Genomic DNA, 22,852 nt, shown 5'->3' on the forward strand with positions numbered 1-22,852 from the left:
GTTAGCGCAATGGCTGTAGTTAGCGCAACTACCTATAACGTCCTTCATACTGGACACAGAAACATAAAAATGGTATCCACGAGTTCATCTGACTCTGGGTAAGTAGATAGAGGGCATCATTGCCAAAATCCTGAGGTGTGCCTTTAATACTTCAACTTAAATGTAAGTTTCTCGTCCAGGTCTCTTTTACCCTTATCGACCACAATTCATCATCTCTCCTTTCTCCCTTCTGCTCTTCCTCCCTCTTTCCCTCTCCTCTTTCTCCTTTTCGCTCATTTTTACCAGGATCATAAATGAGTCTCTGAGGGACCAGTTGCTGGTGACCATCCAGAAGACCTTCACGTACAGTCGGACTCAGGCCCAGCACCTTTTCATCATCCTCATGGAATGCATGAAGAAGAAGGAGCTGGTGAGTGTTCAGGCTCTCTCACTCGTCACCTTGGAAACATCCCCTACCCTAACTCACCATGCCTCTACTGCAGGGCTTTACTACAACCCTGTTTCCCGGAGAGCTACCCACCTGTAGGTTCTCTCCAACCCCAGTTGTAACTAACCTGACTCAGCTTATCAACCAGCTAATTAATAGAATCAGGTGTGCTAGATTAGAGTAGGAGTGAAAACCTACAGGACGGTAGCTCTCCAGGAACAGGGTTGGAGAGCCCTGATCAACTGTACAAAGTCTCAAGCACCAGTGTGATGGGGATTAGGGAGAAAAACATAGATGTCAATGTAAAGATAAAAAAAGAGAATATTTGGGAATAATGAGACTGTGGCCCTGTCAAGAAACAACCCCTTTAGCCCTTACCCCCTAGACACTAGTGGAGATCTGAGAGGATGTGATAGGTTTAAGCGATATTATAACAGCTCCACCTCCACGTCTAATAGGCTAGTGGACTTTCTGCCATATTGCTTACATCTGTATCTAGGGGATTGGGGCTGTGATAGGGCTGTGTGTTTAAAGGCCCTCTGATGTCATCCAGGACCTACTGGTTCGGCTTTAGGCTGCTTTCTCTCCTGTCCATCTGTCATAACCATTTGAAACATACCCCACAAGCTGTGTTTAGTGAACTGTCACTCACATAATTAACCTTCCCTAATTAACCTTCCCTTGCTCAGGCGGTGACAAGGTCTCTTCAGATCAGTGTTTCTTGCAGAGAGAAGCTGCATGCTTATCATAGTGATCATCCTCAATGTGTAGTACACTGTCCCACTACAAACACAATGATACATATTATCACTGCACTATGCCTGGCACAAAGTCCCATTTCACAGGGCAAGAAACAAGCACTATGGTAAGTGGATAATGAAGGTAATCACATGGTAATCAGTGAGTTTTGAGTTCCAGACAGACGGTATTAGTCACACACACACACACACACACACACACACACACACACACACACACACACACACACACACACACACACACACACTGCTGTGTCCATTCCAAACCATGAGATATTATCGTCATACATACTGTGCCTGAGATGAAAATAACACTCACTGTGTCTGTACTCATTAAACACCTGAGCCTCCATTAGCCTGCATGCATCAAACAAACACATGCTTTTGCTTTACAATATTCTAATTTAACAGTTGGTTGCACAAGCACATGCATTATGTAATTTGCATGGAAAGTCGGCCTCAATATGCAAATGCGCACTCTGTTATATAAAGGTTTTAAAATACACACTTTGTTTATAATACACACATTCAAATCTCAGTTGCACAATACGCTTGGAAAGTGGATTTCATCACAATCGTTAAAATATGAACACAACTGGAGACACCATGTCAAATCGGGGATATGTTTTTTTTTACACAATACCATTATGGTAGCTAGCAAAACAGTGTAGGGGCAGTTGCTAAGTTAAATAACTGCAAGCAATTTTGTCTAGCTAGCTAGCTAACTTGGCTAACTGTGGGGTGTAACAATTCACCCATTTACAGTTGCTACTGCACTACACTTTGCAAGCATAAGGTGTCTCCAGTAATGTTTACATTTGTCTCCACTTTCCAACCATATTGACATATGTTAGCTGCTATTGTTAACATGTTATTCATGGTTGCACATACTTTTACTATGAACTATGTCCCTCCTCTCCCTACGTAATTTATTGTTTTGTAATTGTATATCTATTGAAATTAAACAATATATATATTGAATGTTTTGCGTCAATTTTGTTTTTGTGCGTTCATTTTGTCTCTCCTTTGTTCCTTTGTCATGTGCCAAAAAAAATGTGCCTTGTAATGTGATGATTTGTGTTGGTGTGGTTGTTTTCTCCTTTTCATTGTGCATCGTATTTTTTTCTTCCATGTTTTCTTCCCCCTTATACTGTATGGACACACACATAGAGAGAGAGAGAGAGAGAGAGAGAGAGAGAGAGAGAGAGAGAGAGAGAGAGATGCTCATCACAGATGTTGGGTGTGTAAGTGGATTGATCTGAGCTCTGTGAGGTTTCCACGCTCAAGCAGATGGAACTCCAGGACACCCAGTCGTGTGTAGTCTCTAGAGCAGCTGTGGAGCCAAGAATATCTGATAGGCAAAAGAGTAAATCTCTTCCTCAACTACTGCCACCACTATCTACCACTACTTTACTACAGTACAGTACATCATCTATGGGATGGATCATACTGAGGAAGATTGGTTGGTTTGTGCTGCCACCTTGGTCTAGTTTGGCTGAGGCTAATGCGGTGCTAATGCTAATGCCAAGCCCGGTAGTTTGGCGTTGAGTAGATAAATCTCGATAGAGTTTAGACCAAGGCAATGCCGTAAGATTTCTGATGACGTGGGACTAATGTGTTTGGATGATGGAATATGACTGAGAATCCTTTGGGCTTGTAGCCTATATGTCACCATGACATTCAAATCTGCGTGGTTTCACACAGCAGGTGCGGTGCTCTTTCGTGTAGTCAGTGTTTCGATGAAGATTTCTATTAGTAGCCATCTCCATAGCGGGTCATGTGTAAGGAATGTTTACTGAACACTAAACTTTTGACTACATTTTATACATTCCACATTTTGTTGTGTTACAGCTTGAATTCAAAATGTATGAAAAAATATATAATTCCCACCCAATTACACACAATACACCATAATGGTAAAGTGAGAAGTATTAGACATTTTTGAAAATGTATTGAGAATGAAATGCAGAAATGTCTAATTTCCTTAAGTATTAACACCCCTGAATCGATACATGTTAGAATCACCTTTGGCATCGATTACAGCTGTCATTCTTTCTGCGTAAGTCTCTATGAACTTTTCACACCTAGATTGTACAATATTTTCACAATATTATTTTTAAAGCTCTGTCAAGTTGGTTGTTGATCATTGCTAGACAGCCATTTTCAAGTCTTGCCAATAGATTTTCAATCCGATTTCAAATGTAACAAGGCAACTGAGGAATATTGAATGTCTTGGTAAGCAACTCCAGTGTATATATTTGGCCTTGTGTTTTAGTTTATTATCCTGCTGAAAGGTGAATTTGTCTCCCAGTATCTGTTGGAAACAGGTTTACTGTTAGGATTTTTCCTGTACTTAGCTTTATTCTATTATTTTTATCACATTTGTACTCCTGAACTGATTTAGGCTTACCATGACAAAGGGGCTGAATAATTATTGACTCAAGCCATTTCAGCTTTACATTTTTTATTCATTTGTAAAAACATAATTCCACTTTGACATTATGAGGTATTGTGTGTAGGCCAGTGACACAACATCTGAAAATAACACATTTAGAATTCAGACACCAACACAACAAAATGTGACCGACCACCTTGATTCAGTGTTAAGTAGCAAAATTTGAAATTGTGTTTTTTTTTATACGTTGGATGAAAGCAGGAACACAGGGCTACAAAATGGTATGTAATATACTGCATTTGACAAAAATTTAAAAGTAATTCTGCTTTGAAAGTTGATAAACTTGTAACCTCACTTTGAGAAAATGGCCTTTGAATAATTTTTGGTACCTACTGGAGAGCTCTTCTTTGTTTACACTCATTCAGCATCGTTCACACCCTTTTAAGCTTTAGCCCCAACCCAAACTCTGACCGTTTTACTCGGCCGAGCAGAGCTGGTTAGGTTGTTTTCATGTTATCCAGAGCATTGGTGACTGTAACTGTGCTGCTTGCAACAATTTAATTAAGCTTTTTATGCCGACGTTTCCTGACACCGGCCATATTCAACTGTGGTTGAGTGTTCGTAAATTCATCAGTTATTCTGCACTCTGGCAAACTCAGATGAGAGTGCTCTGAAATCGGAGTAGATGGCCAGACTGAATTTACGAACGCACCTGAAATGGTTACATAGTGGAGTATTTTGTTAAGACATGTAGCTAGCTAAACAGAGAACCATAATCACAACTCATGACGTTACTACCCTGCATGAATCTGTAGGTAGCTAACCAACATCGAGCCAGCCAGCTAACGTTAGCTAGCTAACAATACACTTTAACTTGAATTGAAACCACTTTCTTACCCATGTACATCATAGATGGATGCGTCTCCTGTCACAGATGCCATGGTTGCCCTTAGTTTGAAGAAGTAATCTGGAGACAGGTGTTTTCTCCATCTCCTTAGCTATCATACTCGAATTCCACTGAACTCTGTCCTTCAGAAAGGAGACAGCAACACTTATGCAGTTTCACTATGCGATACATTAAAAAAACCCATGTTAGACAGGATTACCAACACATACTGACCAGCTCTAATAGACAGATGAGTGCTATATGGCAGACCATTTCAAACTCATCTCTCGGCATGTCCAGCCCACTCATTATCTCAGCCAACCATGGCAAGCGGGAAGGTTGCTCCCTTTTTCTGTGGCTAAACCAACTAGGTTCGTAATTTAGCAATTGTATTCGTATTTACAGATGGCATACAAGTTTGTTATTAAGGTACATGAAAGTTCACATGTTCGAGAAGCATTTCTGCCAAAAAACGCATTTTGTCAAGACACATAGAGTACGTCTAGATTCCTGAAAAGGGTCACAAATGAGGAATAAGTCAAGGGGTGTGAGTAAATAGGTAATTAGTATTATTTAAGAAAAGTGAAATGATGCCAATATCTTTGGTCACAGACAAAAAATGCTGGAGTATAGATCCAAATTAAAGGTTTTTGCTTCACTGTCCATATAAATATGTAGGAGTGTATTTATAGATAGACATGTTATACCAATGGTAACCACTCAAGCAAACATTTCCCTGTAGGATACAAATGGAGAAGAAGATGGGTGTATTTCTTCCCCCTGCAAAATGACAAAAAAAGAACCCCCTTGTGATCAAATTATACACCTACCATTGACTAACACTAGCTGTGGCAACACGGTGCTCCCTCCCTAGCACATGGCTCCACAGAGGATCACCTTGGGGTATGTGTGTTGGAGTGTGCCCCTGGCTAGCCGTCAATTTTAAAAACAAGAAAATGGTGCTTTGCTGCTTTGTTTAATATAAGGAATTTCAAATTATTTATACTTTTACTTCTACTTTTGATACTTAAGTATATTTAAAACCAAATACTTTTAGACTTTTACTCAAGTAGTATTTTACTGGTTGACTTTCACGTTTACTTGATCAAACAGCATCCATTCTCACTTAAAAGTGGTGCTTCCCACTAGTGACTAGTATGTCTCTTCTCTCCTCTGCCCTCTCCTCGACATGTGATGGTGTGACAGGCGGATGGCTATGGTGTGTCATCAATCATTGCCGAGTGACACGTGTCAATCAATAGGCATGAAAGTGTCAGTCATCTACAGAATGAGATATTCCCTTCACACAAACTGTAGACCAATTGGTATTAGAGGCTACAGCATATCTGTGTGCAAAAGAAAAACATATATGGAGGTATATGTCTAACCAACGAACGCATACATCACGATTAAATATAGACATGTTATACCAACAGTAAGCACTCAAGAAAATATTTCCCTGTAGGATGCAAATTGAGAAGAGGAGGGGTGTATTTCTTACCCCTGCATAAGGACAGAAAACTAAGCCTCTTGTGACCAAATTATACCCCTAGCTGTGGCAACATGGTGCTCCCTCCCTAACACATGGCTCCGCAGAGGGTCACCTTGGGGGCTATGGTGGGTGGAGGAGGAGGGGGATCGGTAGGAGTAGGAGGAAGAGGAGAGGAAAGGAAAAGAGAAGTTGACGAGGTGGAGGCCACGCAGAGTAGCTTAAGCTGCACATAATAATCATCCCTGCTCCATCAGTCATCGTTACTGTCATTCACATATAGGAAGCAGTGATCTGGTGGGTTCCACTGGAGGCTGCTGAGGGGAGGACGGCTCAATATTTTCCGGAACGGAGCAAATGGAATTTGATACCATTCCGCTCCAGCCATTCCCAAGAACCCGTCCTCCCTAATTAAGGTGCCACCAACCTCCTGTGGTGGATTCACACACTAACACGCATGCATGCACACACACAACACTTACTCATCTGTGTGTTCTTGTCAGTGAGTTCCCACCTGTGTAGATTAAGTGAGGATTAGGGCTGTTTTAGTTCAAGTGTACCGGTGTGATTTGTGCACTAAGTGTGTGGAATTATGGTCACACACACAGACAGTCCTAAAGCCACCACAGGAACACACACCTGGTCATGTAACCCTCACTTAAGTATTCTATCCCTGACCACACACTGGCCTTCTCTATCTCTCTCTTTCTCTCTCTTTCTCTCTTTCTCTCTCTCTCTCTCTCTCTCTCTCACACACACACAACCACACACACACACACACACACACACACACACACACACACACACACACACACACATACAGACAACATGCATACCCACGTGAACACACACAATAATTACCCTGTCCTCAAATAGGCAATGAAGATGGATCGAAACCATCACATCCCATTTACTCTCCAATTTCACCTGGATGGAGGCCTTTCAATTACTCTTACACACACACACACACACACACACACACACACACACATACCACGTACTCTCTGACAGTTATATTTATATCATCCTCATGTACACTACCGTTCAAAAGTTTGGGGTCACTTAGACGTTTCCTTGTTTTTGACAGAAAAGCTATTTTTTTGTTCATTAAAATATCATCAAATTGATCAGAAATACAGTGTAGACATTGTTAATGTTGTAAATGACTATTGTAGCTGGAAACGGCTGATTTTTAATGGAATATCTACATAGGCGTACAGCAACCATCACTCCTGTGTTCCAATGGAACGTTGCATTAGCTAATCCAAGTTTATCATTTTAAATGGCTAATTGATCATTCAAAAACCTTTTTGCAATTATGTTAGCACAGCTGAAAACTGTTGTCCTGATTAAAGAAGCAATATAACTGGCCTTCTTTAGACTAGTTGAGTATCTGGATCATCAGCATTTGTGGGTTTGATTACAGGCTCAAAATATCCAGAATCAAATTCCTTTCTTCTGAGACTCATCAGTCTATTCTTATTCTGAGAAATGAAGGCTATTCCATGGGAAAAATTGGCAAGAAACTGAAGATCTCGTACAACGAGGTGTACTACTCCCTTCACAGGACTGCGCAAAATGCTTCCAACCACAATAGAAAGAGGAGTGTGAGGCCCCGGTGCACAACAGAGCAAGAGGACAAGTACATTAGAGTGTCTAGTTTGAGAAACAGACGCCTCACAAGTCCTTAACTGGCAGCTTCATGAAATAGTACTCGCAAAACACCTATCTCAACGTCAACAATGAAGAGGCGACTCCGGGAAGGCTGGCCTTCTTGGCAGAGTTGCAAAGAAAAAGCCATATCTCAGACTGGCCAATACAAAGAAAAGATGGGCAAAATAACACAGACACTGGACAGAGGAAGATTGTAAAAAAAACTGTTATGGACAGACAAATCTAAGTTTGAGGTCACAAATAAGAACATTCGTGAGATGCAAAAAAAAATGAAAAGATGCTGGATGAGTGCTTCACGCCATCTGTCAAGCATGGTGGAGGCAGTGTGATGGTCTGGGGGTGCTTTGGTGGTGGTAAAGTGGGAGATTTGTACAGGTTAAAAAGGATCTTGAAGAAGGAAGGCTATCACTCCATTTTGCAACGCCATGCCATACCCTGTGGACGGCGTTTAGTTGGAGGCAATTTCCTCGTACAACAGGACAATGACCCAAAGCACAGCTCCAAACTATGCAAGACCTATTTAGGGAAGAAACAGTCAGCTGGTATTCTGTCTATAATGGAGTGGCCAGCACAGTCAACGGATCTCAACCCTATTGAGCTGTTGTGGGAACAGCTTTACCGTATGGTAGGTAATAAGTGCCCTTCAAGCCAATCCAACTTGTGGGAGGTGCTTCTGGAAGCATGTGGTGAAATCTCTTCAGATTACCTCAACAAATTGACAACTAGAATTCCAAAGGTCTGCAAGGCTGTAGTTGCTGCAAATGGAGGATTCTTTGACGAAAGCAAAGTTTGAAGGACACAATTATTATTTCAATTAGAAATCTATATTTTTGGGGCCTCCCGGGTGGCGCAGTGGTTAAGGGCGCTGTACTGCAGCGCCAGCTGTGCCATCAGAGACTCTGGATTTGCTGCCAGGCTCTGTCATAACTGGCCGCGACTGGGAGGTCGTGGGGCGACCCACAATTGGCCTAGCGTCGTCCGGGTTAGGGTGGGCTTGGCCGGCAGGGATGTCCTTGTCTCATCGCGCACCAGCGACTCCTGTGGCGGGCTGGGCGCAGTGCACGCTAACCAAGGTTGCCAGGTGCACGGTGTTTCCTCCAACACTGTGGTGCGGGTGGCTTCCGGGTTGGATGCGCGCTGTGTTAAGAAGCAGTGCGGCTTGGTTGGGTTGTGTATCGGAGGACGCATGACTTCCAACCTTCGTCTTTTTGAGTTGAGCGATGAGTTGTAGCGATGAGACAAGATAGTAGCTACTACAACAATTGACAAAATTGGGGAGAAAAAGGGGTTAAAATAAAATAAAAAATAATAATAATCATTATTTATAACCTTGTCAACATCTTGACTATATTTCCTATTCATTTTGCAACTCATTTCATGTATATTTTCATGGAAAACAAGGACGTTTCTAAGTGACCCCAAACTTTTGAACGGTACTGTACGTATGCAGATACTTACATTATTCATCATGTGAGGTGAAATGGGTATATTTTGGGAGATGAGCACTCATTCTGTTTGATTTGATGAAGAGCCGGTTCGGATCAAAACGGTGTCAATAAAGCAAGTAATTGGGAGAAGAAACAGTGTGAGAGCCTTCCTGTTCTTCACAAGTATTCTTTCTTAGCCCAGCACCGATGTTTTTAAGGATGTGCGTATGACAACAAACTTTGTTACATTCATTGTTCACACGTTAAACACAATCAGGAATGCTCATACACATGCTCATAGAGACACACAGTACTGGAGGTAACTCTTACACATACATACGCTAATTTCTCTCTCTGCAGGACCCCATTCCAAGGGGGCAATGTGTGTCATCTCTCAGTAGCGGAAAAATAATGAACAAGCAAGCTTACAGACAAATTCTCTCTCCCCTTTGGTGTCTGAAGGGCTTTTAGAACAAGGGAAAGAGAGAGACGGAGAGCTACTCTATTGATTCATAACCTGAGGGGAGGCACGAGTTAAAGACAGCTGAAATCAAGGTGCACCACCAAATTGAGCCATTTAGAAGGGAAGATGGGTTTGGAGATGTGATGGCGGGAGGAGGGGGAGGGAGGAGGATGGAGGGAGGGATTACAGGAATAGATTCATGACCCTGTGGCTGAGATCCTCAGCACGCTCCAGCGTTTCTGAACACGCAGCTCATACGTGGAGCTGCAAGGTGCCCTTCACACACATGCCGTCATGCGACAAAATCTGGGAGAACTGCCGCATTCCCTCTCTTTTACCCTCCCCCTGCTTTCCCTTCCTTCCTCCTTCCCGCTATCTTACCTCCTCTCTCCCTCTGATTTGCTCTGTACCCCTTCCTTCTTTTTTATCTCTTGCTTACTGTACCATACTCCATCGAAGGGTCTCCACTCACTCTTGATTTCTCTCTCTCTCTCTCTCTCTCTCTCTCTCTCTCTCTCTTCCCTTCTTTTCTACTGGGACCACACTGCATACGAGCTACTTCACAGTTTTCGTTTCCGTTTCCAAAGTGTGTCAACTAGGAGAATATATGATACTGTATATTGCAGTTTCCTCTGCTCGGAGCTTCAGACAGCAGCTCTTTATACAGCTGATTCTAATCACATTTATCAAAAGCACGGAGCTATGATATGACTGGTTTACTCACAGTGTTAATCATCTCTATCAGTAAAAAAACATTTAATTCATTTATTTATTCACAAAGCAAGAAAGAAAGAAATTCCCAGTGGGTAGTGATGTATAGATCACATACAGATGATGTAAATGTCTCCCTCTCTCTCTTCCTTATTGTTTCTTTCTTTTCTCTCTCTGCATGTTTCAGATAACCGTTTTTCGGATGGGGTCTGAGGGACACCAGGACATTGACCTGGCCATTCTCACTGCTCTTCTAAAAGGTAATTGACACATAGCTAATATTTAAAGAGGCTCCTTAAGTCAGACAGTGGGCTTCAGAAGGTTATAGAACACAATCCTCCAATTGAGCCAATCCGTTCAACTCTAGCACAGTTAAGACTCTCCCTCTCCTCCTCCCCTGTTTCACTGCTCTATCCCTCCCTCTATCCCTCTCGTAATCCATAGTTTCGACTTGTTGTTTAGTGCATGGTATTGATCAGGAGCGTAGGATCCAACGCTGCTGGTTCCGAGGCCTTCGGAGCAGATCCTTTGGGCCTGTTTTCAAATATATACCTGTTCCTTAGTGGAACGCTGTATCTGAGGACCTTCATAATTCATGTTTGGCAGCATGTCAAGGAGATGCATGTTTCTAGCATGTTTACACTCTCTATGCATCCTTCTCCCCCACACTCATTATTTTTTTGCATCTCATCTCCTCCTGTTCATATCTCTCTGTCCATCTCCCTCTCTATTTCTGTGATTGGCCTCTGTATCTGGCATGATGGACTGTCACAAGCTTGGCCAGTATAGAGTGCAGACTTTTAATATGCAAACTGTGTGTTTTCACAGAGAGAAAGAGGTAGAGAGAGAGAGAGAGATTGTGTGCGAGAGACTGACACACTGAAAGAAATAGGGAGAGATCGAGAGAGAGAGAGAGAGAGAGACAGAGAAAAAGAGAGTGAGAGAGAAAGAAAGAAAGTTAGAGGGTCATCGATGCGGGATAAGGTCAATAAACTCCAGCGACGACAGAGCTGCGGAGAGCAAAGTGTTATTTAAAACCAGTGATAAACGCGAGCAGTCCCTTTTAATACCGACTTCTCTATTAAACTCCTATTACACCACTCTGCATCTCGTCGCCACGCTCGGTAAAAGCTCCCATTATTAAGCCTGTGAAATATCTCTGCTGAGTAGGACCGCCAGTCATCATAAAAGGTGTGTCGCCTCAAACTTGCCTCCCTTCAGCATTTAAGTTTTCAAACTACCGGTTAAAGTGCTTTTCACAAAAGAATTTATCACATCACCGACAGCTTGACAAATATATCTTCTCAAAAAGAAAGCAAGAGGTAGGTGTCAGAGGCCAAGAACAACTGCCTTGGGCTTTCCTTTAAGAAGAACCACACAAATACAGCAATCTCCTTTGTTGCTTGCTAAACACTGATGTTCTGCCCACCCACAGAGAAAAAAGTAAATGCAACCTTCCCAAGCTAGCAGGAGAAGTGATTTGAGATTGCAGTCGGCGACTGCTGACGGAATGATCTACAAATCACCATGCACCACAAATAACTATTCCTTATTATTTGTTGATCGACTGAGCAAAATTGATGCTCTCGAACATGGTGTATTGTCCCCTCTGTTCCTTCTCCTAGGTGCCAACGCATCGGCTCCTGACCAGCTCAGCCTGGCCCTGGCATGGAACCGAGTGGACATTGCCCGCAGCCAGATCTTCATCTATGGACAGCAGTGGCCTGTAAGACCCAGCCTATCACGTCTCACTCCCTTGTTTACAGTATAGACTACAGACAGCCCTGTCCAAGTGAAAGTGTAATCCATCCATATGCTGTTTCTTGATGGTTAAGCCTGAGTTGACTGACTGTGTCTTCCCTGTTTGTATGGTAGGTGGGTTCTCTGGAGCAGTCTATGTTGGATGCCCTAGTGCTGGACAGAGTGGACTTCGTCAAGCTGCTGATCGAGAACGGAGTGAGCATGCATCGCTTCCTCACCCTCTCCAGACTGGAGGAGCTCTACAACACGGTACTTCAGCTCCACCATGGCTGACAGCTCTGAACTCTGACCTCTCACTGACTTCATGTCACATGGAATGTATCAAACAGTCATAACATTGTTGCAACAACTGCCATAACCCCTGGTATTTGTAGAACAAAAAATGTTATATACTATTATACTCCCTCCTGGTGTTCCTCTGTAAGGTATGCATTCCTAAAGCCTTTATAGCGGCTACATAAGACAATATAACATCCTTCATATATGTTCATATGTGTTCAGTACTTGATTCAAATGAACCATTTGTCGTAGCTCTGCAGCTTGCTGCAGGTCGGGGCGTGACTCACGAACTGAACTGTGCTTGTGTTTGTTTTGTCAGAGGCATGGACCATCCAACACACTACACCACCTGGTCAGAGACGTCAAAAAGGTACAGTTACGCGTGTGTGACCGCGTAGGCGTTGGTGTGAGAGTTCGCCTGTGTGCGAACGCAAGGGCAGCACTTTTTCTATTGGTCTCGACTTTGTGTTGCTTTTGTTTTGCGGATTGTGTTTAGCTCTGTAGATCGCTATTGTTGCTAGCGGCGCATCTAGGAGCCGGATTTTCTCCTTTCTCAGCTGGGGTTACAGCCGCGGCTGCCTAGAGATGTCTCCGTCTTTTGTCTCTCTCTACCCCTCCCATTACTCTTTCTTTTGCTCTGTACACACTCACTCCATTTGAGTCCGGTATTATGTACCCATATGCACCACAACCCTAGATTGGTCAAACGTATTGTAGTCCTGCAGATCTGACATTAAACCAGGGAAGGCCCACCTCTAATTAGGGTTGTCACAGTTAACTTAGCCTAGGTCCAATTACTCAAAATGAGCTGTCATTATGTATTGCTATATGTGTAACTTACGCCAAATTGAGTATCTCTTCGAGTATTGAGTGTGTACAACATCATCATGTCATTAATTATAGAGCCTTTTGAGTGCATATGACTGTTGAGTGCATATGAGGCATTCATTTCTCCACTACTCTCTGTCTCGGTGTCTGTCTTGCTTGTCCCTTAGCCCTCTAATACTGATTCTATCCTATAATACACCAAAGGCACTAACTTTATTAGCTTTAATGAACAAGCTGTTATGCCCTTAAATGCTTGTATATTCAAATGTTATACATGCTTTTGAATTGTAAGACTTATAAAACTTACGGCCTACACAGTATATGCTTATAAATGTGTATAATGTTTACAAATAATGGAATGTTTAGTTATTAATAGTTTATAACTCGTTCATTAATAAGTTATTATTACATTTGTGACAGTGTTACCCCAAAGCCTTTAGATAATAATCTGACCGGACTACAGTACCTATGTAACAAAACAATTGTACGCGTCCTTAATTCAAGATTATGACCTCTAGTGAGAGCTCATAGAAAGGTCAGCAGCATCAGTATTCAGATCAGATTAATCAAAGCATAATGAATTGCAGTAACATGTGCTACAATGGGAGAGCTGTAGAGGTTACGGTGAGTCATGGTGTAACCATCCATGATCTAAACTTTCCCAAAGTCCTTAGCTCTATACGCAGGGTGAGATGGATTCCGGTACTTCAGGGGATTGGACTAATCAATCTCACGCACACACACACACACGTGCACACGCACACTAGTGATGCTCAGGTTGACTCAAAAGCCGCAGCCCCCGCGGGTTATATCTGTGAAGCGGGCAGGTTAAAGGTCATGAAATATTGTGTGGATGAAGGGCAAGTGGTTGGCGGTTGAATAAATATAAAACAATGGGTTAAAATACATAAATCTGTCATTCTTTTGCAATTCATTTCTACAGGCTACATTGAGGTTTTTCTTTCAGCATTTGTATGTGGTGTCAGTGCGTAGCCTAAGCCTAAGCTTTTGAGTCTAACTGAAGTGTGCCAAATACACGGCAATTACCAAATGCTTTTGGGACCTTGGGCAGAAAAAGTTCACGTCGATCCACTGAGACAAAAAGAGTAATGAAGGACAATGACATTTTATTTTATTTTATTTGACAATGTCGGGGTTAAATTCAATAAGAGAAAAGCTGTGAAATGGAGAGTTAAAATAAATAGAAGGGAGGGACAGAACAATAGTCTAATGCTATAGAAGAGATGACCAGAACAGTAGTCTAATGTTATAGAAGAGATGACCAGAACAGTAGTGTAATGTTATTTAATTGGGGGACAGAACAGTAGTCTAATGTTATAGAAGGGAGGGACAGAACAGTAGTGTAATGTTATAGGAGGGAGGGACAGAACAGTAGTCTAATGTTATAGAAGGGAGGGACAGAACAGTAGTGTAATGTTATAGAAGGGAGGGACAGAACAATAGTGTAATGTTGTAGAAGAGATGACCAGAACAGTAGTCTAATGTTATAGAAGAGATGACCAGAACAGTAGTGTAATGTTATTTAATTGAGGGACAGAACAGTAGTCTAATGTTATAGAAGGGAGGGACAGAACAGTAGTGTAATGTTATAGGAGGGAGGGACAGAACAGTAGTCTAATGTTATAGAAGGGAGGGACAGAACAGTAGTGTAATGTTATAGAAGGGAGGGACAGAACAGTAGTGTAATGTTGTAGAAGGGAGGAACAGAACAGTAGTGTAATGTTATAGGAGGGAGGGACAGAACAGTAGTCTAATGTTATAGAAGGGAGGGACAGAACAGTAGTGTAATGTTATAGGAGGGAGGGACAGAACAGTAGTCTAATGTTATAGAAGAGAGGGACAGAACAGTAGTGTAATGTTATAGAAGAGAGGGACAGAACAGCAGTGTAATGTTATAGGAGGGAGGGACAGAACAGTAGTGTAATGTTATAGAAGAGAGTGACAGAACAGCAGTGTAATGTTATAGAAGAGAGGGACAGAACAGCAGTGTAATGTTATAGGAGGGAGGGACAGAACAGTAGTGTAATGTTATAGAAGAGAGTGACAGAACAGCAGTGTAATGTTATAGGAGGGAGGGACAGAACAGTAGTCTAATGTTATAGAATAGAGGGACAGAACAGTAGTGTAATGTTATTTAAGGGAAGGACAGAACAGTAATCTAATGTTATAGACGAGAGGGACAGAACAGTAGTGTAATGTTATAGAAGAGAGGGACAGAACAGCAGTGTAATGTTATAGGAGGGAGGGACAGAACAGTAGTGTAATGTTATGGGAGAGAGGGACAGAACAGTAGTGTAATGTTATAGAAGAGAGGGACAGAACAGTAGTGTAATGTTATTTAAGGGAGGGACAGAACAGTAGTCTAATATTATAGAAGGGAGGGACAGAACAGTAGTGTAATGTTATAGAAGGGAGGGACAGAACAGTAGTGTAATGTTGTAGAAGGGAGGAACATAACAGTAGTGTAATGTTATAGAAGGTAAGGACAGAACAGTAGTCAAATGTTATAGAAGAGAGGGACAGAACAGTAGTCTAATGTTATAGAAGAGAGGGACAGAACAGTAGTGTAATGTTATAGAAGGGAGGGACAGAACAGTAATGTAATGTTATAGGAGGGAGGGACAGAACAGTAGTGTAATGTTATAGAAGGGAGGGACAGAACACTCGTGTAATGTTATAGGAGGGAGGGACAGAACAGTAGTGTAATGTTATTTAATTGAGGGACAGAACAGTAGTCTAATGTTATAGAAGGGAGGGACAGAACAGTAGTGTAATGTTATAGGAGGGAGGGACAGAACAGTAGTCTAATGTTATAGAAGGGAGGGAGAGAACAGTAGTGTAATGTTATAGAAGGGAGGGACAGAACAGTAGTGTAATGTTGTAGAAGGGAGGAACAGAACAGTAGTGTAATGTTATAGGAGGGAGGGACAGAACAGTAGTCTAATGTTATAGAAGGGAGGGACAGAACAGTAGTGTAATGTTATAGGAGGGAGGGACAGAACAGTAGTCTAATGTTATAGAAGAGAGGGACAGAACAGTAGTGTAATGTTATAGAAGAGAGGGACAGAACAGCAGTGTAATGTTATAGGAGGGAGGGACAGAACAGTAGTGTAATGTTATAGAAGAGAGTGACAGAACAGCAGTGTAATGTTATAGGAGGGAGGGACAGAACAGTAGTCTAATGTTATAGAAGAGAGGGACAGAACAGTAGTGTAATGTTATTTAAGGGAAGGACAGAACAGTAATCTAATGTTATAGACGAGAGGGACAGAACAGTAGTGTAATGTTATAGAAGAGAGGGACAGAACAGCAGTGTAATGTTATATGAGGGAGGGACAGAACAGTAGTGTAATGTTATAGGAGGGAGGGACAGAACAGTAGTGTAATGTTATAGAAGAGAGGGACAGAACAGTAGTGTAATGTTATTTAAGGGAGGGACAGAACAGTAGTCTAATATTATAGAAGGGAGGGACAGAACAGTAGTGTAATGTTATAGAAGGGAGGGACAGAACAGTAGTGTAATGTTGTAGAAGGGAGGAACATAACAGTAGTGTAATGTTATAGAAGGTAGGGACAGAACAGTAGTCAAATCTTATAGAAGAGAGGGACAGAACAGTAGTCTAATGTTATAGAAGAGAGGGACAGAACAGTAGTGTAATGTTATAGAAGAGAGGGACAGAACAGTAGTGTAATGTTATAGAAGGGAGGGACAGAACAGTAATCTAATGTTATAGGAGGGAGGGACAGAACAGTAGTGTAATGTTATAGAAGGGAGGGACAGAACAGTCGTGTAATGTTATAGGAGGGAGGGACAGAACAGTAGTGTAATGTTATAGGAGGGAGGGACAGAACAGTAGTGTAATGTTATAGAAGGGAGGACCAGAACAGTAGTGTAATGTTATAGGAGAGAGGGACAGAACAGTAGTCTAATGTTATGGAAGAGAGGGACAGAACAGTAGTGTAATGTTATTTAAGGGAGGGACAGAACAGTAATCTAATGTTATAGGAGGGAGGGACAGAACAGTAGTGTAATGTTATAGGAGGGAGGGACAGAACAGTAGTCTAATGTTATAGAAGAGAGGGACAGAACAGTAGTGTAATGTTATAGAAGAGAGGGACAGAACAGTAGTGTAATGTTATAGAAGGGAGGGACAGAACAGTAATCTAATGTTATAGGAGGGAGGGACAGAACAGTAGTGTAATGTTATAGAAGGGAGGGACAGAACAGTCGTGTAATGTTATAGGAGGGAGGGACAGAACAGTAGTGTAATGTTATAGGAGGGAGGGACAGAACAGTAGTGTAATGTTATAGAAGGGAGGACCAGAACAGTAGTGTAATGTTATAGGAGAGAGGGACAGAACAGTAGTCTAATGTTATGGAAGAGAGGGACAGAACAGTAGTGTAATGTTATTTAAGGGAGGGACAGAACAGTAATCTAATGTTATAGGAGGGAGGGACAGAACAGTAGTGTAATGTTATAGGAGGGAGGGACAGAACAGTAGTGTAATGTTATAGAAGGGAGGACCAGAACAGTAGTGTAATGTTATAGGAGAGAGGGACAGAACAGTAGTGTAATGTTATAGAAGAGAGGGACAGAACAGTAGTGTAATGTTTTTTAAGGGAGGGACAGAACAGTAGTCTAATGTTATAGAATGGAGGACCAGAACAGTAGTCTAATGTTTGGTAAAGATTTGGTGAAGTGGATGATAGCTGTGCTGGCTGTGGTATGTGTGATGATTGTGAAGTGCTATAGAAATTCAACAGTCACAAGACAGGGACTTAGAAACGGCACGTCAAGGGAATTGTACTGTTCAAAAGGGTTTAAAGTAGCCCCACTGAAATCTGGCAACTGATTGTAGGTCTATAACCTCTCACATACCCTAATATCATTTTTAATCCTGCAGAATTAAGCATTTATTGCATAAAAATGTTACTCTTGAACAAGTGTGGAGAAGTTCTTGAAGCATCTTAAGGGAATGAATGGTTAAGGATCGTCTCTAAAAGTGCTATATTTATCCGCATCATAAAAGCTGATAGTGTTTCAACCACATAAAATATGCATCCAAGCTGAACTGAAATATTATCAAAAAACATGTTGGGTTGTTTTAACAGCTTTATATTTCCTTAAAACCAGTCAAATTGGAAATGTTGCCCCGAAAATCTTTTTGCATTTTCTCCCTGAGCTGTAAACACCTTTGCTGTACAAGAGAAGCAGAGATGAAAGAGGAGAAAGAAAACAAATTGTACCGACGTCAACTACATTGAAGCATTCCTTCTAGCGATTTGTGACTTTATTCTGGTGAGCAAGGGTTTATTTAGTTTTTCAGGGCAACAAGTAATGACAGAAGATAAGCTACATATATACAAATGATCATATTCCACTTTGTCACATATAGTCAGGCGGTTGCGGATGGGTTATTACAGATGGGTTATCCCTAACTCACACCAATTAACTGATATTGGAATATACACTACCGTTCCAAAGTTTGGGGTCACTTAGAAAGGTCCTTGTTTTTGAAAGATAAGCACATTTTTTTGTCCATTAAAATAACATCAAATTGATCAGAAACACAGTGTAGACATTGTTAATGTTGGAAATGACTATTGTTGCTGAAAACGGCAGATTTAAAAAAAAATGGAATATCACCATAGGTGTACAGAGGCCCATTATCAGCAACCATCACTCCTGTGTTCCAATGGCACGTTATGTTAGCTAATCTAAATGTATTATTTTAAAAGGCTAATTGATCATGAGAAAATATTTTTTGCAATTATGATGCACTGCTGAAAACTGTTGTCCCTGATTAAAGAAGCAATAAAACTGGCCTTCTTTAGACAAGTTGAGTATCTGGAGCATCAGCATTTGTGGGTTCGATTACAGGCTCAGAATGGCCAGAAACAAAGCACTTTCTTCTGAAACTCAGTCTATTCTTGTTCTGAGAAAATAAGTCTAATATTTAACCGAAGTGCATGGCTCTCTAGGCTTTTGCCAAATATCTGTGTTGTCCTCTCTTCCTCTTGTCCTGCTGTGTGAAGGTATGGTACTAGTGAATGTATGGTATTGGTGTGCAGTAGTAGGATACATTGCTTCAACCAGGGTGGCCCAAACGTATACTGTTCCCATTTTCTCTTTCTGGAGGAAAGCTTAGACTGTCATTGGCTACATCATGATTCCCAACCCTTCTCTTGAAGTGTGCAATTGCCCATCATGGATTTAAAAGCATTGAATTGTTAGCGTAAGCATCAGATGAAGGGACACCATTGTTAAGTCCATGAGCAGGAGTGTGCTAATGCACACTTCGGGTGAAGAGTGAAGAATCGGGGTTCAGGCATTTTTATTGATGCTTGTTATTGGCTTTAGTATGTAACTTGCCCCTGAACTCTAACCTCTGGAGCCCCTGGTGCTGGAATGAGACAACCTGAAGTTACTTGAGAAAAAAAACGAGTTGGGTTCAGCCCTTCGTACCTAGCATCATGAAAGCAAGTTGTTACAGTAATTGTTACATATTTTTTTAATAAAGGTTAATCAGTTAGTTGCCATATACATACAATTTCCCAATGCAATCAATTGAAGATGAAGGAGAAAGAAACTGTAGGTTTGATCAGAATGATTATGCTGTTTGAGAGCATTTTCTTATGTTAGAGAGCACATTTGCTAATCGTGATGCATCCAGCTGCAGCCCCGCATTAGCCTGTGACTAAAACTAGCTGTGACTAAGCTTTGACTGAGCTTTGGCTGGATAATTGTGAGGCTTTACTGGGATAACAGAAACCAAATGGAGCGCTTTTTGACAAGGGGATACAGGGAGCGTTCCACTAACAGTGACCAGGGGATGAGATGGTATCAAATCATCCGTCGATGTATGATCATTGTCCCAGCCCATCCTCCCCATTTCTCCCTCCCCAGCCCCCACTGGATTAGAGAGCTCTGATTTCTATCTGAAGGTGGATGATGAAGGTCCATTTCTATCAAAAAACGCTCTCTCATTTGTACTCCTGTTATCCTCATCTTCAGACATCTGTCCGTCTTTCTCTTCCAGCACTGAACCCCTGATACGATCTGGCCATACGTTACAAATGCAAAAGAGCACAGAGTGATCAGGCAAATTAAGTAAGCATTGATCAGATTTGTACATTTTTCAATTTCCTCAAGATTTGCAATTTTCCATCTTCTCCTTAACATTTCCCCTATTTTCGTGGTCTCCCTCTTCTTTCCCCTCTTCCTCCTCCTTGCTTTACTCCTCTACCCCTCTTCTATCAGAGTACAGTATACTGATGTATATCTCAGTGCTGTTGAACTAAGTTAAATTCAAATAAGCTCAGATAAGTTCATTTAAACTAGGTTATAAACTCTGTGATCTTATCGGGGGTCTGTGTCTCCCATCTCTCCTTGGCCTTGTGCTGTATACTCACTGACCTTGTGTGTTTTTTCTAAGCAAGAATATCCCGTGTTCAGTTGGATCTACTTCAAGGTGAATCAACTAATCACGTATTATTATTAACACAAAACAAGTGTGAAGATGTGTGAAGTGAAGTGTGTCTGATTTGTGTGGGTTGTTTTCCCTTCCTTTCACCATCGTATGCTCAGCTGCCATGGGGGTGTGCGGTTTTGTCTGACCAATCTCTTGGTCCCCAGGGTAACCTGCCACCAGACTACCGCATTAGTCTCATTGACATCGGATTGGTCATTGAGTACTTGATGGGCGGAGCTTACAGATGCAACTACACCAGGAAGAGGTTTAGAACTCTGTATCACAACCTCTTTGGACCCAAAAGAGTGAGTGGCGGACCAGCTTTACAGTTTCCTATTCTGCTAATGATGCATGTGCATGTGTCTGCATGTCTACTTGTCTCTGTGGGATCAATTGAATCGAACATTCATTGTGTTACGGTATTTACGCTTTAGTTCCTTTTCCCATGGTCAAATGAACTCCCAGACGGGTCTTGGGTACTTTAAACAAACCTACTATTAGTAATCTGAGTAAACTCACCTCAGGTATGCTTTCAGTGAAAGCCAACCCGAGCCTCACTTTTGCAGTGATATAAATTTGGTACTTACGTAACCTTTTTTTGTGTGATCAAGGGACAATGCTGTAAATTAATATACATAAATATGCATATCCCTCTACATCTAAATCTGCACTAGGGATACGGTCTCCTTTTCTCCCTCTGCCTGCAAACTCTCCCAAACCAGCAATAGAATACAGAAATCAGTGCCAAACTGCACTGCACTAAACTGCTTGGAACAACGCTTGTGAAATAAATGGGTTGGTTGTTAAGCAACAAAACTGAGGTGTGGGCAACTATGGGGCAAAACAGACAGGGTTGGCTTAGGTTGTTTACCACATGTAAACTACAGTCTGTCTTCAATGTTTATTGAAAACATAAATAAAGTTGCACAATGAGCATTTGTTTCCTCTCAAATACATTGTTACAGTTGGTAGTTAGCTAGCTAGTGAATTTGAGCCATATCAGCATAGATGTGCCATCAGTCAAAACATGGTCAGACATGGTATCAGGATAAAACTAATTGAAACAAGCTACTTCAGATTTCCCACATGGCATTTTCTTGTCATTGCTGCTAGCTATCTGGCCATCCAGTATCACAAAAAGACAGGGCCTTGTGCCCCAGTGAAGCGTGCACATAGTTTTTGTGACGTTCTCAACTAAACCGTCTATAGAGATTTTTGTTGTTGTTGATTTTTCAGTTTCAAGGCCTCCTTCAAGACAAGGCTCCTTGAAGAACAGACTAAATGTCAACTATAGAAAAATCGCTATTCTAGGACTATTGTGTAGAGCAATGTCTAGTCCATCAACATCAGCCAATGACTATGCAGTGTGTATGCATGTGTGCATGAGGTTGAAAAGAGAGCAAAAGTGAAGGATAGAAGAAGAGAGACAGAGGATGCAAGACAAAGAGGTAGACATCTAAATGAGTTGTGATCTGTTTTAAAACGATTTGGGCACAGTGACAGTGTCATCTTAGATGAAAAAGCAGTGTGAATACAGGAACAAACACACGCACCAACACAATGTGGTAGGAATAATCCTGAAATAGGTGCAGATATCAACATCCCCACAGGAGGCCTGAGTTATTTTTACCAGCAGTTGGGGAAGCAGGTCACATGATGGCTCATTAATGCATAATTTGTACACAGCCTGCTTTAAAACGCAGTGCCTGCTGCTGCATAGAGCTCCATTTAGCCAGCCAACCCCTTACACAGACAAACACACAGAGATTCAATATATCAGGTTACAGTAACAGGTTACTATCTAAAGACAACAGGTTACTGTTTATCTATAACAGATTGCTGTTGATCTAGAACCGGTTACTGTCTGGTCTCGAATAGGTTACTGTTGGTCTAGAACAGGTCTGGTCCCAAATAGGTTACTGTTGGTCTCGAACAGGTTACTGATGGTCTAGAACCGGTTACTGTCTGGTCTCGAATAGGTTACTGTTGGTCTCGAACAGGTTACTGTCTGGGCTCGAACAGGTTACTGTTGGTCTAGAACAGGACAGTTATGCTGTTTAATTGTGTTGGAACATACAGTGCATTCAGAAATTATACAGACTCCTTGCCATTTTCCACATTCTGTTACGTTACAGCCTTATTCTAAAATGTATTACTTTGTTTTAATCCCCCTCATCAACCTACACACATTGCCAATTAATGAAAAAGCAAAAATAGTTTTTTATAAATGTTTGCAAATGTAATACAAATAGAAAACTGA

General features: G+C 41.6%; 1 protein-coding gene across 3 annotated transcripts in view; it reads left to right on the top strand.

The window, feature by feature from the left end:
• The window catches only part of trpm3 (transient receptor potential cation channel, subfamily M, member 3), a 217,913-nt gene that overhangs the window by 139,874 nt on the left and 55,187 nt on the right, over positions 1-22,852 (top strand). For all 3 annotated transcript variants that reach the window (XM_021621106.2, XM_021621100.2, XM_021621102.2), the window contains 6 exons: positions 286-409; positions 10,418-10,490; positions 11,856-11,956; positions 12,106-12,240; positions 12,590-12,640; positions 20,757-20,897. In XM_021621106.2, coding sequence (XP_021476781.2) covers positions 286-409; positions 10,418-10,490; positions 11,856-11,956; positions 12,106-12,240; positions 12,590-12,640; positions 20,757-20,897 — 625 coding nt within the window. The remainder of the gene's footprint in view (positions 1-285; positions 410-10,417; positions 10,491-11,855; positions 11,957-12,105; positions 12,241-12,589; positions 12,641-20,756; positions 20,898-22,852) is intronic.

This window comes from Oncorhynchus mykiss, chromosome 11 (assembly GCF_013265735.2).
Source record: "Oncorhynchus mykiss isolate Arlee chromosome 11, USDA_OmykA_1.1, whole genome shotgun sequence".
In the NCBI taxonomy this organism is placed as follows: domain Eukaryota; kingdom Metazoa; phylum Chordata; class Actinopteri; order Salmoniformes; family Salmonidae; genus Oncorhynchus; species Oncorhynchus mykiss.